A 17,101-nucleotide genomic window follows, 5' to 3' on the forward strand; every position below is an offset into this window, starting at 1 on the left:
AGAGTCACGGAGGGAGTGGTCTTTTCGAAACGCTGATAGGGGAGGGGAGGGAAATATATCCCTGCTGGTGGGGTCCATTTGGAGGTGGCGGAAATGACGGCGGATGATACGCTGTACATGGGTGGTTGGTGGGGTGGTAGGTGGAGGCAGAGACCTTAAACACTTGAAAGTACTTGAATCTGCACCTTAAGTACTATAAGCTATGGACAGTATGGGATGAATGGCCTCCTTCTGTTCTGTATAATTCTATAGGAGATATTAGGGTAGATGACCAAAGGCTTTCTCAAAGAGGAATCTATGTATTAACAGTAGAATTCAACTTTTTGATGTATACACACACACAAAAAGAGTGGTATACAGTAATATAAAAATGAACCCAAAAGAAAGAATAAGAGTTAGGAAAAGGAAAGGGAAAGAAGAGTCAGGAATCGGTCAGTCTAAAGTCAGAACGTTGCAGATTCAAGTCTTACTCCTGGACTGAGTGCACCATTTTAGACCAACACATTAGATTAAACGAGGGTTGTATTGCCAAACATTTTACAAAATGTTCATGAAACATGGGTGTTTCTGGCTGGGCCTGCATTTATTCTCCAGAGGCCAGTTAAGAGTAAACCATATTGCTGTGGGTCTGGAGTCACATGCAGGCCAGATTACACAAAGATAGCAGTTTCCTTCTATAAAAGAACATTATTAAATCAGATGGGTCCTTATAACAACCAACAGTGGTTACAGGTTGCCATTAGGTCAGATCTTTATTTCAGATTTTCATTGAATTCAAATTTCACCATCTGTCATGGTGGTCTTTCAATTCATGTTGGGGAGAAAGTGAGGTCTGCAGATGCTGGAGATCAGAGCTGAAAATGTGTTGCTGGAAAAGCGCAGCAAGTCAGGCAGCATCCAGGGAACAGGAGAATCGATGTTTCGGGCATAAGCCCTTCTTCAGGAATGAGGAAAGGCCCTCCTCCCTACCTTTTATCTTAGCCTGCTGGACAAACTTTCCTCTTTCCTGAAAAAGGGTTAATGCCCGAAACGTCGATTCTCCTGTTCCCTGGATGCTGCCTGACCTGCTGCGCTTTTCCAGCAACACATTTCCATCTATTTCTGAAGAGGAGCAAGGATGCCATTCCAGTATTCTGGCCAATACCCTCGATCAATATTACAACACAGAATATCTGGTCATTATTGTGCTGATGTTTGAGGGAGTTTGCTGTGCACAAATTGATTGCTGTGATCCCTATTCTGAAATGTGGTCACTGTTTTAATAGTACTTCTTTGGTATTGCAGTGATCTTGAACGGCACTATACAAATGCAAGTTTTCCTTATTTTCTTAAAATACACACAGTTGTAAATCTTAACAGATTAGTAGGCCACCTTTAATATTCAGTCATTTGGGACAGAAGTGTTAAAGTTTAATGATGTTAATTATTTTGGTGTACTATACTTGAAATCTTTAAAAAGCAAAAACATTGGTGATTTCATTTGCATAGTTACCAGTGAGTCATGATCATATTCAATGGCAGAGCAGGCTTGAGGGGCTGAAAGGCTTACTCCTGTTCCTATTTCTATTAGCCTTGTGTGGTACTAGTTACTGACAGCTTGTTCTAAGTTCATAAGCCATTATTTTGACCACTAGTTTGTGCAGAGTACTGTTTGATTGATAATTTTTCTTTCTATTTGCCATTATGACTGCAAAGTGAGGATGTATGAAAATGCAATTTGTTAATATCTTATGTAATATTTTTTAACAGTGCAGCTGCAACATGTCTTTATTTTGTACCATTAAATAAAAAAAAAGCTTTAGCACAATTTATAGGAAGATGTAGAATAAAAAAGAAGTGGGACTGAAATTGAGCCCTGAATGCAGAGTTGAGGCAGAATTTACTCAGAAGCATGAGTTTTAAAGAATACTAAAAAGGTAGACAGAGAAAATCAGGAAGTGGTGGGTTTTTAAGAGAGGGATAATACATTCTTCCAAATTCAACACATTAAGTTATGGCAGACTTGCATGCATAGCTACAATAATCTAGATATTTACAAATGCTATAAAATATTAGCTGAGAACCAATCTAACTTGAGTTTTGAACTGATAGTGCAGCATTTCCTCGAAGTATTGCCTAGATTTTACACTCAAGTCTTGAGTGGATTATCATAAAGACTGAGCCTAACAGGTACTCCTTAAAAGAATAATGTCCTTGCACAAAGAACTATCTAACTTGATTTGAGAAATAATGATGAAAAGTCAAAGTCGACAGTACGTCATCAAAAGTCTAAAAAGATAAATTCAAAGGAGAAGTTAGTGATAGTGCAAAGATTGAGTTTTAAAAACCCAAAGGTTGTAGGAAGAGTGAAATTTCAAGGGATGCAAGGAGCATGTCACAGAATGTTGCAAGGGCTGAAACAGGGCACAAGTGGTCTGCACCAGCATATTCCCAGAGAATAACCCCAAGTCTAACTGCACTTTTCTGATTGCTTTCTCTGCCCTTGAATGCCAATGGTTGGACTATGTAACTAATACATCAAGAGGTGAGGCTGCTTACTTAGCTAAAACTAACACTTAGCAAAACCGTTTGAAAGTAGACCTGAAATGCAACCAAAAAAAAAATGCTACAAAGCAGATTTTTTTTCAGCTAGTGAGGAACCTTGTTTATTAACTGCAGATGCTAGAGATCAGAATGAAAAAGTGTGGTGCTGGAAAAGCACAGCCAGTCAGGCTGCATCCAAGGAGCAGGAGAGTCAACGTTTTGAGCAAAGCTCTTAATCAGGAATGTCCTGCTCAAAATGTCGACTCTCCTGCTCCTCAGATGTTGCCTGACCAGCTGTGCTTTTCCGACGTCACACTTTCTGACTCAATCTTGTTTATTGTTTAACTGCTAGTAAATGGTGGATGACTTCAAGGTTTGACAAGAACTTCTTACAAAATCATCCTTTGCTCCTAGTCTTCTCTCCCTCTCTTTTTCCAGTAATCCTTCCAGGATTGAACAGGCTTCATCAGTTGCTCCAGGCCTCAGCTGCAAAGGCTTGTGAAGGATGTATTCGTACATCTCAGCAGTATCACGACTATAGAAAGGAGGCTGCAAAAAAAAACATTGATTTTGCTGACTTATTTTGTTTTGATTATGTCAGAGTTATCCATTTGAAACAAATATCTTCCTCCTCTAATAACTCTGTATACAAAATGCAGTCTATAGTTTCCTGCTTTCTGCCTTCCATTTTTTTTGTTTAAGGTCTTTAAATTAGTATTTTCCAATCTACTGTAACCCTTGGATGTAGGCCATCAAACCTGGGGGCTTGTCTGCTTTTAATCTCAATAGTCTGATCTATCAATCAATTAATTAATCAATTTATCTATCAATCCTTTTCCCTAGTATTGGCAGTTGTTTTAGTTTTCTCCTGTTCTATAATCTCTACATTACTGTACACGTTATTATTGGGGGGTTTCAGCATTCTCTACTATCAAACTAAGGCAAAGCACTGCTTTTGTGTCTCTGGTATTTGTGTTCCCATTAATAACTCCCCAGTCTCGTCCTCTAAGAGGCCAACATTCACTTTAAAAAGGAAGAGTAACAGTTTTAAAAATAAATATTATTTAAAAAATATTTTTATTTATAAGAGCTCTTGCTACCTGTGTTTATATTTTGCACTGGTTAAGACCACAAGAAATAGGAACAGGAATAGGCAATTTGGTCCATCGAGCTTGTTCCACATTCATTGGGATCATGGTTGCTCCAAAGTTCCTCATGTTCCAGTGCTTTTCCCCATAATAACTCGTGATTCCCCTACTGATCAAGGATCTATCTCAGCCTTAAACATACACAAGCTCCACTGCTCTGTCGCAAAGACATTCAACCCTCAAAAGAAATTCCTCCTCATTTCAGCTTTAAATTAGCACTCCTTTATTCTGAGACTATGCCCTCTGGTCCTAAACTTTCCCATGATGGGAAACATCTTCTCAGCATTTACCTAGTCAAGCCCCTTAAAAATCGTATGTATGTTTCAACGAGATCACCTCTCATTCTTCTAACTTCCAGTTTAGTAGAGTCTGAATCTGTTTAACGTTTACTCAAAACAATCCCTCTATATCAGGGATCATCCTAGGGAACTTGTTCTGAACAGCCTCCAAAGAAATTATATGTTTCCCTAAATAAGAGGACCAAGTTGCACACAGTACTCCAGATGTGATCTCACCAGCTCAGGTGCAGTAAGACATCCCTACTCTTATACTCCAAGCCCCTTAAAATAAAAGGCCAACATTCCATTGGTCTTCCCGATTACCTGTATGCTAGGTTTGCATTTTGTGCACAAGTCCCTTTTTGTGTTGGAGTTTTCTGCAGATTTTCTCCTTTTAAATAAAACTGTTCTCTTTAATCAGTCACCCAGGTGGACCTGGTCAAAGATTTTGATGAAATCAGTACAAAATTATATCAACTGTATTTCCCTCACCTGGATGCCTGGTTATCTCCTTCAAAATTTCTGTCAGATTTGAGAGACATGACCTTCCTCCAACAAAGCCATGCTGACTATCCCCAATCAAATCTTGCCTTTCCAAGTGCAGAACAATTCTCGCTTTCATTGCAACTTACTTTCCCACCTATTTCAATGGGTTAATAAATTCTATCTCCGCATCTAAGCCATTCACATGGGTTGTAAGTAATTGGGGCCCAAGGACCAAAACCTGTGGTACCCCACAGGTTACAGCTTGCCAACCAGAAAATGATCCATTTATCTTGGTACTCTGCTTTCTATTGGTTAACCAATCCTCTCACCTGCTCCAGAGGTCTGTAATAACATCTCTGAACAGATTGATTTAAAAAGAAATAGATATTGCCACTAACTCCGTATAATCTTACCTTGTGTACCAAACTCTTACACAGGACCTTATTAGATGCCTTTGGAAATCCAGATATATACTATATTTACAGGACCCCCATTATCTACTTTGCTTGTTTGAAGAACTCCTGCACGATTTACCCTTCATAAAACCATGCTTTTTGACTTTCGTATGTCCCATTACTACTTTCTTAATATTGGATTCAAACAACATCCCCCCACCAGACCAAGTCTATATTCAGGATACCGTCCATTGTGGGTGTGTGGCAATGTCACCACGCTAATTGGGATAGAATTCAAACAGATCTAGCAGCTGAAAACTACGCATCTGTGAGGTGCTGTCACCATATACAGTAGTTAAATTGCATTCAAACACAGCCTGCAATTTCCCAGCTTTACATATCTCATACTCTACCATTACAGTGATGTCAGGGGATCAACACTGACTCAAAGAAAAATGCAGGAGGGCATACCAAGAGCAGCACCAGGAGCGGGATGGCCAGCAATTAGCAGGCCCAGAGCAGGGCAGCTGACAGTCAGCGCACAGAGGCCACGTGTGGTCAGCCACCGGGGAGACAGTTGCCTAATGGTATTATCACTGGACTGTTAATCTGGAGACCCAGTAATGTTCTAGTGACCTGGGATCAAATCCTACAATGGCAGATTGTGGAATTTGAATTGAGTAAATAACTGAAATTAGGTGTCTTCACGATGACCACAAATCCATTGACGATTGTCAGAAAAACCCATCTGGTTCACTAAAGTCACTTAGGGAAGGAAATTGCGATCCTTACCTGGTCTGGACTACATGTGACTCCAAACCCACAGCAATGTGATTGACTCTTAACTACCCCCTGGGCAATAACAGATGGGCAATAAATGCTGGCCTAGCAAGCGATATCCTCATCCCATGGGTGAATTAAAAAAAAAGCCGGCCACAGATGGCGGTCATCGGCTTGCAAGTCCGGTTAGGGTCGGCCCAGGATCAAGGGAAGAGCAAGACCACATATGAAAAGCACCCAAGCTATAGGACAACTGTAACGTTTTTCTTTTAACTTTATTTCTTTATTTTCCTAATTTATACTATGAAGAACTATAATGTTGAACTTTTAGCTTTTTCCTTTGTTTTTCTACTTTTGTATCTAATCTATTTTAGTACCTAATTTTTGTAACTAGATACTTTCTACTTAAGATGGCAACATTGCACACTTTTCACTTAAGTCCTGTAGATTTGTACTTTAGTATACATGACAACAAAATCTAATTCTAAATAGCCAGTGATAGAACAGACTAAGCGATTTCATAACCAACATGTCAGGTGTATGGTCTGCAGTCCTACTACACCCAATTGCAAATGGTAGTGGACTGTTAAACAACTCAGTGGTGGAGGTGGTTCCATAAACATCCCCTTCCTCAAAGGGGGAGCCCAACACAATGTAACCAAAAATGTTGAAGAATTTGCAACAATCTTCAGTCAGAAGTTCTGAGTGGATGATCCATTTTGGCTTTATTCAGAGGTTCCCAGCATCACAGATAACACTCTTCAGTCAATTCAATTCACTCTACACAATATCAAGAAATGGTGGGAGGCACTGAAAATACCCAAGGCTATGGGCCCTGAAAACACTCTGGCTCTAATTCCCAAGGCCGGCTTCAGAATTTGCAGTATTCCTAGCCAAGCTGTTCCAGTGCAGTGAAGTAATGAATGTGTTAAGTTTTAATGAAAAGCTGGCATTTTTATGATAATTGTTAAGACTAACCCATTTCATAATGGACTCTAATGGGATTTTGATTTTCAACTTCTGGATTGCTAATCAAATACAATGCACTATTGTTTTCAAATTGCTGAATAAGTTGATAACAACTGACTTCAGTAATAAAAATGGCCTTACACCATTTGAAACAACAAAAAAAAAGGTAAATGTTCAAGAAAACAAGCAATTACATACCAGGCCATACAGCATTTCAAACAGAACAGAGCCAAGGCACCACCAATCAACGGTGTTATCATAAGGTTGCTTTCTGAGCACTTCTGGTGCAAGATACTGAAATACAAAGAAATAAACACTTACTACAATGCTGTAACCCAACTCTTAAGAAACATCTTGAGGCTTGGCATTGTTGCCTTAGTCATTTGTGCATTTTCTCTGGTTCATGACAATTTTTTTTTGGAATAAGTTAAGCTCATGTTCAATTCCTGCTCCATCTTTCTGGTCCATGATAAAGATACACACGATACTGTTTGGAAAGGGTAAGGAGTAGATAAACTAAATTTGTCAATATTTCCAAGATCCCATACAGTGACCTAAAAATAAAATATGACAGAGCTTCCTGTTGAATCCCAGCTATGGAGGCTTTAATTAGCTTGCAGTATCTCTCAACTGTTTATAGAGGGAACCTCAAGCCAAAACAATGTTTTTGTTCATAAGGACTTGAACAGATTTCCTTTCAACTGAATGTTTCATAAGAATTTTAATTTCAAAAGTTGCATGTTTTAAAAGATACACATTCCTGAAACTTAGCTATGTGGGGTTTTAACAACAGCAAAATGTTGACATTCATCCATTGTTTAATCAAAGGAAAATTACAGGTGATCGAGCTGTTCCTTAAAAATTGTATTCTGTGGCCACATTTGATCTTCACTTCAGCTATCCATTTTGATTCAATTAACAGGCTGGGATGATGCACCAAATATTTTCTATATAGTGCGCCCATCTCCAGAAAAAAATTAAAAGATCCACCAACTTTTGCTCATTCTTGCAAAAGTAGTTGTTGGCCTGGCCAATAGATTTGACTTGAGAGCACAGCATAGACAAAAGGAGCAGCAGTAGCACAAGAACAGAGTAGAGATAAGTCACAAAATTACATTACAACACAATGAATGACATGGATCAAGTAAACTGATAAACTTTTAATTTTAATTAATTAACTATAAAGCAAGATTAGAGAAGTTGTTATTAAAAACCAAACCAGATTTGATCATTTAAACCATAGGACACAGTAGCAGAAATTAGGACATTCGGCCCATCGAGTCTGCTCCACCATTCAATCATGGCTGATAGGTTTCTTAACCCCATTCTCCCACTTTCATCCCATAATCCTTGATCCCCTTGATATTGAAGAACCCATCTATCTCAGTTTTAAATATACTTAATGCCCTGGCCTCCACAACCTGCTGCGGGAATGAATTCCATAGATTCACCACTCTGGCTGAACAACTTTCTGCTTACCTCCATTCTAATTTATCCAGAAATGTCTAAATAATCAAATCTAAGGGATAAAGTTTAAATAACAAGGGATATAATGCTAAAGAGTTCTGAATATTTCAATAAATTAACAAAGTATATTAATAAATATTTTAATAAAAATTAAGTTAGTCTCACTGTAAAATCTCGAGTGTGCAGCCACAGCCAAGTCCATGGCACTATGACAGGCCCAGAAGCAGGGAGGTGGGGGCACAAAGAGGTATGAGAGAATAACACTTGGGGATTTTATAGGAAGGGGAACAGACAGACATTTCTGTGGCCAGAGGTAGGATGGATGTTTCCAGAGGATAGAACATTGCCTCCCTCGTAGCTAAATCAAGGATGACATGGAACATCTGCTAAACACCGACTGGACTAGGATGACAACCAAAAGGTTGTAGTCCCTATTGGCACCAAGGAGGTAGAAACCTGAAATGGTAAAACATTTGGATTATACTCAGCATCAGAAATAAGTGCGTGTAGAAAGGAGGAGGAGGAGATTAGGACACGAATATGGGATGAGAGAGAGAGTGGAGGTGGAAGGACATTGGATCCTTGGTTTTGCCAAGGTGGAAATTATAATATTGTACCTTAACAGTGCTGTGACCAATATACTGGTGGTGGCACTGTTTGGTAGTGATATTGAAGAGGGTTCAAAAGGATGATGTGAACCACAATGTTCCTTCAGAAAGTGGCACACAGAAGATTAGTAGAGAAAGACTATTTAGAGACTAGAGTAAGAAAAGGCAAAACATTAGGTGGTTTCAGAATAACAAGTGGCATGCAATGAAGTCAAAATTACATTTACCAGGATTGGTGCGCTTCTGGCATAATAGGCAAATAAAAATATAGCGCAATGGTGATAATGGAGGCCTGACTTAGGTAAGGACAGGACTGGATATTGAATATTACTCTATTCAAAGAATTTTGCTGTTATATTGCTGGATAGAGATTATAGTGGAATTAGTTGATTGCACGTTTCCTCTTCTACAGCCCATGCTAAGAAAATAGCAGATAGGTGTAAACACTACATAGTAATTTAAATGAAGGGTTTTATTTATTATAATGTAGAATAGTAATAATATAAAAGCTGGAGGTGGGGGGGGGGGGGGGGGAGGAGAAGGGGTTACACAGTTTAAACAGAGTTAACAAAGTGAGCTCAAGAGAATTTTGTATACCAGTACATCTGATAAGGGAGACACACAAGGAGAGATCGAGAAGTTAAGACCTCTGTTCGCTAGAGTTCAACAGGATGAGAGGAGATCTAATTGAGTTATACAAGAATGCTAAGGGTGATTGACAAAAAATTGATTTGGAGTGGATGTTTCTCATGGTGTAATCGAGAATGAGGGGTCATAGCTTTAGGATCAGGAATAGCAGATTTGAAACAGGACAAGGAATTACTTCTTTCAAGAACCCTAGAGTGTGATGGACACCAGGGGACTCAATACGTTTGAGAAGGATAGACAGATTTTTAATTACTTCTGATGAGATACATATCCACAAGCAGGAAAGGTGGCACATCAGCAAACATGGTGAAACAGTGCTGAAAATACTTGCCAGTATAAAAATATATTTAAAAATTGAGCACCTCTGGTGTTCCACAGAAAGTAGATGTGGTGTCAGTGCAAGCCATTCCTTCTTTACAAAGACCAAAATCTGTTAAAGCTATGTGCCCCTGAAACACAAAACAAACACCAGCTAATAACAGAACAAAAGACAATTTATTAGTGGGGGAAAGAAAATGGGATATAAACAAAGTCAATCATCTTCAAGAGAAAAGCCAGTGCAACATTTGGGTATAGAATCTTCATCAGTCTGAGGAACACTTCCCATTCACTTGCTTTTGTGCTTTACAGATGCTGAGCAGCCTAATCAGAGTTTACATCATTTTCTACTTTTTTTCAGGTTTATTGTCTTGACAGTTTCTTCATTAGTTAAAATAGGCAATTAAATAATTAGAATTGCAAACTTGTAATACTCCAGCAACACTAATGAATTTATTTTCAATAGTTGAATAGTAGTTTTTAAAATTATAGCCTAAAGTAGACTGGCAAGTAGAGACAAATATGTACATTAATGATTCAGATATGGTTATGTTCTGGGGACATGGATTTTAATCCCATCATGACAGATGGTGAAATTTGAATTCAGTGCATATCTAGAATTAGAATCTAATGACGACAATATAATGGTTGTTGTAAAAGTCCTTCTAGTTTACTGATGCCCCTCAAAGAAGGGCACCTAGGAGTGCAAATGCAATGTTCCTTGAAAGTGGAGTTGCAGGTAGACAGGGTGGCGAAGAAGCACACCTTCACTGGTCAGAACATTAAACGTAGAAGTTGGGAGGCCATTTTGCATCTGTACAGGGCATTGGTGAAGCCACTTTTAGATTACTGGCCAAATACTGGCCAATGGGACCAGATCAGTTTAGGATATCTGGTCATCATGGATAAGTATTTTTTTTAAGATTAGATTAGATTACATTACATTACTTAGTATGGAAACAGGCCCTTCGGCCCAACAAGTCCACACCGACCCGCCGAAGCGCAACCCACCCATACCCCTACATTTACCCCTTACCTAACACTACGGGCAATTTAGCATGGCCAATTCACCTGACCTGCACATCTTTGTGACTGTGGGAGGAAACCGGAGCACCCGGAGGAAACCCACGCAGACACGGGGAGAATGTGCAAACTCCACACAGTCAGTCGCCTGAGGCGGGAATTGAACCCGAGTCTCAGGCGCTGTGAGGCAGCAGTGCTAACCACTGTGCCACCGTGCCGCCCACTATGCCACTGTGCCGCCCAGTTTCTGTGCTGTGCAACTCTATGGAACTATGTAACTCTATCAACCATTGTAAAAGTAGCTGTAATGTGTGCAAACCACAAACAAACACAAATGGTGGGTACAAAATTCAGTTGCATTGTGCCCTTTTGGATCCAAAGAGAGAGTCCACGCACAATTTGAAAATATTTGGAGTGGGCCATAATAGATGCATTTGGGTTAGGTTCTTAGCAGAGGCAAGGAGAATGTACCCTGGAATTATGCAAAGTTAGGACAGAATGATGCTAATCAGCATACAGTATGATTCTGCTTTGATGGCTTTTCAACTCAAATGCTGCGAATAACACCTTCTCAATTTTACACAGTCAAATTTGCACCTAGCAGAAAGAAGGACATTTCACCAGCTCTGTTGAAAGGGAATATCAAAAAGATTTCAGGTTAGTTGCTGATTGTTTTTTCATGGCCGCTGCTGAGTGTTTTGAGTTTGTACTACTCAGAGTTGGTCAAGTTGCAATTCTTTTATGTCAGCCTCAGCATGGAACACAGTCTGTGCAACTGCAAAGGGCTAAACTGCATCAATGCTCAGTTGATATGTACGATATTTAGAGCACCACGCAGGTTATTGCCCAATATCTTGGGCAGCAGTCATCATGCCTCTATTCCCTATCAGTGTTCTGTACCTTTAGGATACAAGATTCGCAAGGCATTTCTCTGAGAAATGAATTAGAATAGCTGTCACCCATTTTGTTGAGTTGGAATAGGTACAGTTGTGTGTACATGTTCTGTCTGCAAAGAACAGGACCCTGTATATTAATATGTAGCATCTAGTATATAAACACAGCATTATTTAGCAAATATTACACAGAGTATACTGTTAACCAATGTAGAATCGTCATTTGGGTTCATACCTATGATGTAATGCCTTCAAAGTCAACCTGCTTTGTTTAAAATGGAAATAAAGCTTGACGGTTAATGGGCAGTGATCATCTAACTAGTGCATTCTCCACGGCATTGCCACTGCCAATTGCAGACCACTTTCCAACCAAATCAGCACCCACCCTCAAAGTGTAAATGTTGTTTTTTCTTTACTTTGTAATTACTGTGAATTGTCATGTGCAAGATGAAAGGTTTTAAAAAACCATCTACTTTTTCACCAATGCTCGAGTTTTGTATAATCAATAGACTATGAACAATTTTTATTAAGAAACAGTTCTATATTTAAACCTAATCATAATACTGTAGTTAATATCTTGGTCTGATCTATCCTGATTTCCCGTTTTTCATGCAATAGACTAACAACAGAAATTAACCATACAGGTTATATCTGTTTAAAATGAAAAATCACAACGCCAAGTTATAGTCCAACAGGTTTAATTGGAAGCACTAGCTTTCGGAGTGCCGCTCAGTCATCACAACCGCCTGATGAAGGAACAGCGCTCTGAAAGCTAGTGCTTCCAATTAAACCTGTTGGACTATAACCTGGTGTTATGTGATTTTTAACTTTGTACACCCCAGTCCAACACGGCATCTCCAAATCATGGTTATATCTGAGGTCTAGATGCTCAACTGACAAACCCAAATGCTTTACTAATAAGAAATTCATATGCATACCTGCGAGTCTAAAAGGATGTTTTCTGGCTTCAGATCCCTATTATGAAAAGAAATAAATTGATATATGTTTCCAAAGGTTTCTAAATTAATCAAACAGCAAATGTGGTACTGCAATAAGAAAATTGAAGAAAGTTCAGAAAATCATTGATCAATTAAATTTCAAATCCAAAACAATAAAAAAAACTACTAGTTTCCAGTATAAACATATCAGGTAAGCAAGTACATATACACAGCAGGATCGTCAAAAATGCCATTAGGATAATCAATCCCATCAGGAGGCATTCAGTAGCTGGTACTATTCGGAAATTGGCATGCCCGAGGGGGAGATGAGAATCATCTAAATGCACAAACAGAATGCAAGTGGTAAAAGATTTGCAAATCTTCAGGATGGTGTATTGTGAAGCTGAAAGGCCTGCAGGGACTGTGCTGGTAAATGTGAAATATTGTTTAGGGATATTCTGTCTAGTGCTCTCTAAGCTGTGCAGTCACATACCTAATGCTGTCTAAATTACTGTGCAAAAAGGTTTGAGTCAGAGTCATAGAGATGTACAACATGAAAACAGGCCCTTCAGTCCAACTTGTCCATGCCGACCAGATCCTAACCTAATCTAGTCCCATATCCCTTTTAACCCTTCCTATTTATATACCCATCCAGTTGTCTTTTAAATGTTGTAATTGTACCAGCCTCCATCACTTACTCTGGCAGCTCATTCCATACAAGCACCAGCCTTTGGATGAAAAAGTTCCCCCTCAGCTCCCTTTTATATCTTTCCCCTCTCACCCTAAACCTATGCCCTCTAGTTCTGGTATCCCCCACCCTCAGGAAAATACCTTATCTATTTACCCTATCCATACCCCTCATGATTTTATAAACCTCTATAAAGTCACCCCTCAGCCTCCGATGTTCCAGGGAAAACACCCCCAGCCAAAATCTTAAATCCTCCAATAATGGCAATATCCTTAAGTCTTTTCTGAACCCTTTCAAGTTTCACAACATCCTTCTGAAAAGAGGAGACCAGAATTGGAAGCAACATTGGCCTAACCAATGTCCTGTACAGCCACAACCATGACCTCCCAACTCCTGTACTCAATGCTCTGACCAAAAAAACATACAAAACACCTTCTTCACTATCCCTGTCTACCGACAACTCTACTTTCAAGGAACTATGAACCTGCACTCCAAGGTCTCTTTGTTCAGCAACACTCCCCATGACCTTACCAATGGGCAGTTCGGGATGGGTAGTGGCCCCTCCGGGCAGGGGGCGAGTTCCCCTACTCAGCGCTATCGGTGCTTTCTTCAAGGCAGAAATTGATAAATTCTTGATGTCACAAGGAATGAAGGGCTACAGGGAGAATGCGGGTAAGTGGAGTTGAAATGCCCATCAGCCATGATTGAATGGCGGAGTGGACTTGATGGGCCGAATGGCCTTACTTCCGCTCCTATGTCTTATGGTCTTAAGTCCTGCTTTGATTTGCTTTTCCAAAATGCAGCATCTTGCATGTATCTTTGTAGTCAAACAAATTGCTTACACATGCCAAAAAGGATTTCATGGATTGTTTCTTCTGCCCACAAATAGAGCAAATCCAATTTTGCAAACTACCACTCTGTTAGCTTACTACCAATCATTCAGCAAATTGATGAAAGGAGCTGCAAAAGAACTATAAAGCAGTAAACTTTCACCAATAACCGGTTCATTAACACTTAGTTTGGATTCCAAGATCATTCAGTTCCAGACCCGATGATAGCCTTAATTTAAACGAGGTACAAAAGTATGCTTAGAAGGAGTCAGGGATTCGGTCCATTGAACCAACTCTACCATTCTATTTGATCATCGCTGATCTGATTGTGGTCTCAACTTCACTTTCTTGGCTGCTGCGACAGAGGAAGTGGAATGTTCAATTTTATTCCTGTCATGGAATGGTTGCTGTCCTACGAGGAAGCATTAAATAGACTGGGTCTACATTCTCTGGAATTTAGAAGAATGAGAGGCAATCTCATTCAAACATTTAAAATTATTACAGGGATTCACAGAGATGCATAAAACATGTTCCTGCTGGGTGGGGGATTTGGAACGAGGGGACAGAGGGTTTGAAGTAAGGGGCAGGCCAGTTAGGACTCAGATGAGGAAGAATTTCTTTACTCAAGAGGGTGGCAAATCTGGAATTCTCTGCCTCAGTTGGCTGAAGAGTTCATTCAAGACCAAAATTCATAGATTTCTACATATTTAAATACATCAAGAGATATGGGGATAGTGCAGGAAAATGGTGAAGCAGATCAACCATGATCTTACCAAATGGTGGACCAGATTCAAAAGGCCAAATAGCCCACTCCAGCTCTTATTATTATTAAGAATTGAATCAAGTGTGATAGCCTTTGAGGGAAAGGCAGCACTTGGTAGACATGGCACCAAGCAGCTCCAATGAGAAACTAGCAATTAAAACCAAACCTAGCATGAAAGAAATAGTTGTGGTTAGTGAAAATCTCAAATGGGGATATGACCAACCCGGTCAACCCTTTTTGATATGATAACCTCTTCATCCGAAGAAGGAATCAAGTAAAAAATTTTTGAACTGCTTCAATGAGCCTGTATCCTTTCTTAATTAAGAGGATCAAACTTATACATAGTACTCCAGATGTGGTCACACTGAAGTAATTTGTGATTTTATTTTCTCTGCTACCCTTGCAACAGACACTGACATTCCATTTGCTTTGCTGATCACTTGATGTACCAGCATATTAATATTTTAAGATTCACGTAACAGGGTATCCAGATCCTGAGCACGCAGATATTTGGTAGAAGTAGAACTGTTTGCTGATATATCGCATGTACCGCTTCAATGGCAATTTCTCAGAAACATACCCCACATATTGCAAGGCAAACAACATGCAAGCCTGGTCTAACTATGAGGCAAGTTAACTTCTACCATTCCCTGGCCCTTCTTTCAATGGTCTTTAATGAGAAAATCTAAATCACTCATTCCTGAAATTTAATGGTAATTTCATCACAATCTTGGGGTTTCAACATAGATGACAAATTCAACTGGACCAGTCACATGCATGTTTTGGTTAATGGAGAAGCTCATTAGATTGTGTATTTTGTGATGTGAAGCACATTTCAATTTCCCAATGCCCCCCCACCACTAAAAAGCAAAAGTCAAGAATATAATAGAACATACATCACATGCCTTTGAACAGTCAGGTAAGATATGCTTGCATTCCCATTCAACACACATTAACTCATGGTTCAACTGTTCACAAAATTATGTTGTATAGTATGAAGCTATTACCAAAGGCAGCAATGAATCCCTTTAAGTGTTGAATGGGATACCTGTAAACAATGTTGAGTGAATGCAAATATCCCAGGGCACTGGCCATTTCTGCTGCATAGAATCTGGCTCGGTCTTCAGAGAAGCAACGCTCCCTTTGTAGATGGAAAAACAACTGAAAATAGTTCATAAGAATTATTCACAGTTCTCAAATACAGAACAGACAGACATTCTATGCTACTCCACATGAAGGATGCAGAATCATTCTCTTTTCAAAATAAGTGAATATTATAGGCTACTCTTCCTTAATGAGAGTCAGGGGAAAAAATGCAGTAGAATTATAACGTCTGGTGTTATTTAACATCTGGAATAAAATTTTCTAGTGTTTAAATGATTGATGCTTAGTGCTGTCTCCTTAATTCAAGGTAAAATGTAGAATTGAAAAAAATCATGTGATCTATTAGGAATTCCACCTTACAACAGACTGGTTGCCATGGTGATGGGGCCAAAGTCAAGAGCTGCTCGGAGCAAGGTGCAAAATATTCACATCTGAAACAAAGGCAATAGCAGCTGGTTAGTCTTTGTCGCTGAAATTCAGTTAGAGAGAGACTCGGAAGTCTCAAGGAACTGCAGCTGGGTGTAGTTAGGCGGAATGCCGAAGACAGAGACATCACATGACAATCTGAGGCATTGGAAGATTTGTCCTGACATGGATGGGATGAATGGGGAAAGTGAGAAGCAATGAAGGTGCAGGCCTCACTGCCTGTTGATTCAGAATTTTCTCCATTGCCTGAAAAGTCGAAGTGCCTTTTGACCTTCAGTTGACCTTGAGATTCCGTGAAATAGGGAGAACAGAAACTATTGGATTCTGGGAGTAGTTTTGGACTATTTCCTATAAAATTTGTCTTTCCTGTGGATAGTGGGCAATTAATTATAATGTAGGTGTGGACTTTTTAAGTTGTGTTAAAGGGTCATGATATATTTTCCATAGTTTAATATATAGGTTCCCTACAATTTTTCAGTGAATATTACTTTTTGTTCATTTATTGAAGTAAAAGTCTTGAAACTTAATTTTTCACTTGATCCTTTTGGTTGGTCACTGAAAATTAAATATATTATTTAAATTTATTGGTCTCTATTGGAATCTAAGTTCTGCAAAGGAGTGTTATCATGCAAAAATTCAGAAGTCACATGACACCAGTTTATAGTCCAATAGGTTTATTTGAAATCACAAGCTTTTGAAGCGCTGCTCCATTGTCAGGTGAAACTTGTCCTTTCCAGTCCAACACCAGTACCTCCACTTCATGGCATGCAAAAATTGACAAGCGTTGAAGAGAAATAAATTAGCAGAGGTGACTAA

General features: G+C 39.3%; 1 protein-coding gene across 9 annotated transcripts in view; it reads right to left on the reverse strand.

Annotated features, from left to right (window-relative positions):
• sgk3 (serum/glucocorticoid regulated kinase family member 3) overlaps nucleotides 1-17,101 on the reverse strand; it is a 111,856-nt gene that overhangs the window by 13,203 nt on the left and 81,552 nt on the right. For all 9 annotated transcript variants that reach the window (XM_043689263.1, XM_043689259.1, XM_043689260.1 and 6 more), the window contains 5 exons: nucleotides 15,804-15,916; nucleotides 12,475-12,511; nucleotides 9,665-9,751; nucleotides 6,778-6,873; nucleotides 2,917-3,072 (listed from right to left, as the gene is read on the reverse strand). In XM_043689263.1, coding sequence (XP_043545198.1) covers nucleotides 2,917-3,072; nucleotides 6,778-6,873; nucleotides 9,665-9,751; nucleotides 12,475-12,511; nucleotides 15,804-15,916 — 489 coding nt within the window. The remainder of the gene's footprint in view (nucleotides 1-2,916; nucleotides 3,073-6,777; nucleotides 6,874-9,664; nucleotides 9,752-12,474; nucleotides 12,512-15,803; nucleotides 15,917-17,101) is intronic.

This window comes from Chiloscyllium plagiosum, chromosome 4 (assembly GCF_004010195.1).
Source record: "Chiloscyllium plagiosum isolate BGI_BamShark_2017 chromosome 4, ASM401019v2, whole genome shotgun sequence".
Classification (NCBI taxonomy): domain Eukaryota; kingdom Metazoa; phylum Chordata; class Chondrichthyes; order Orectolobiformes; family Hemiscylliidae; genus Chiloscyllium; species Chiloscyllium plagiosum.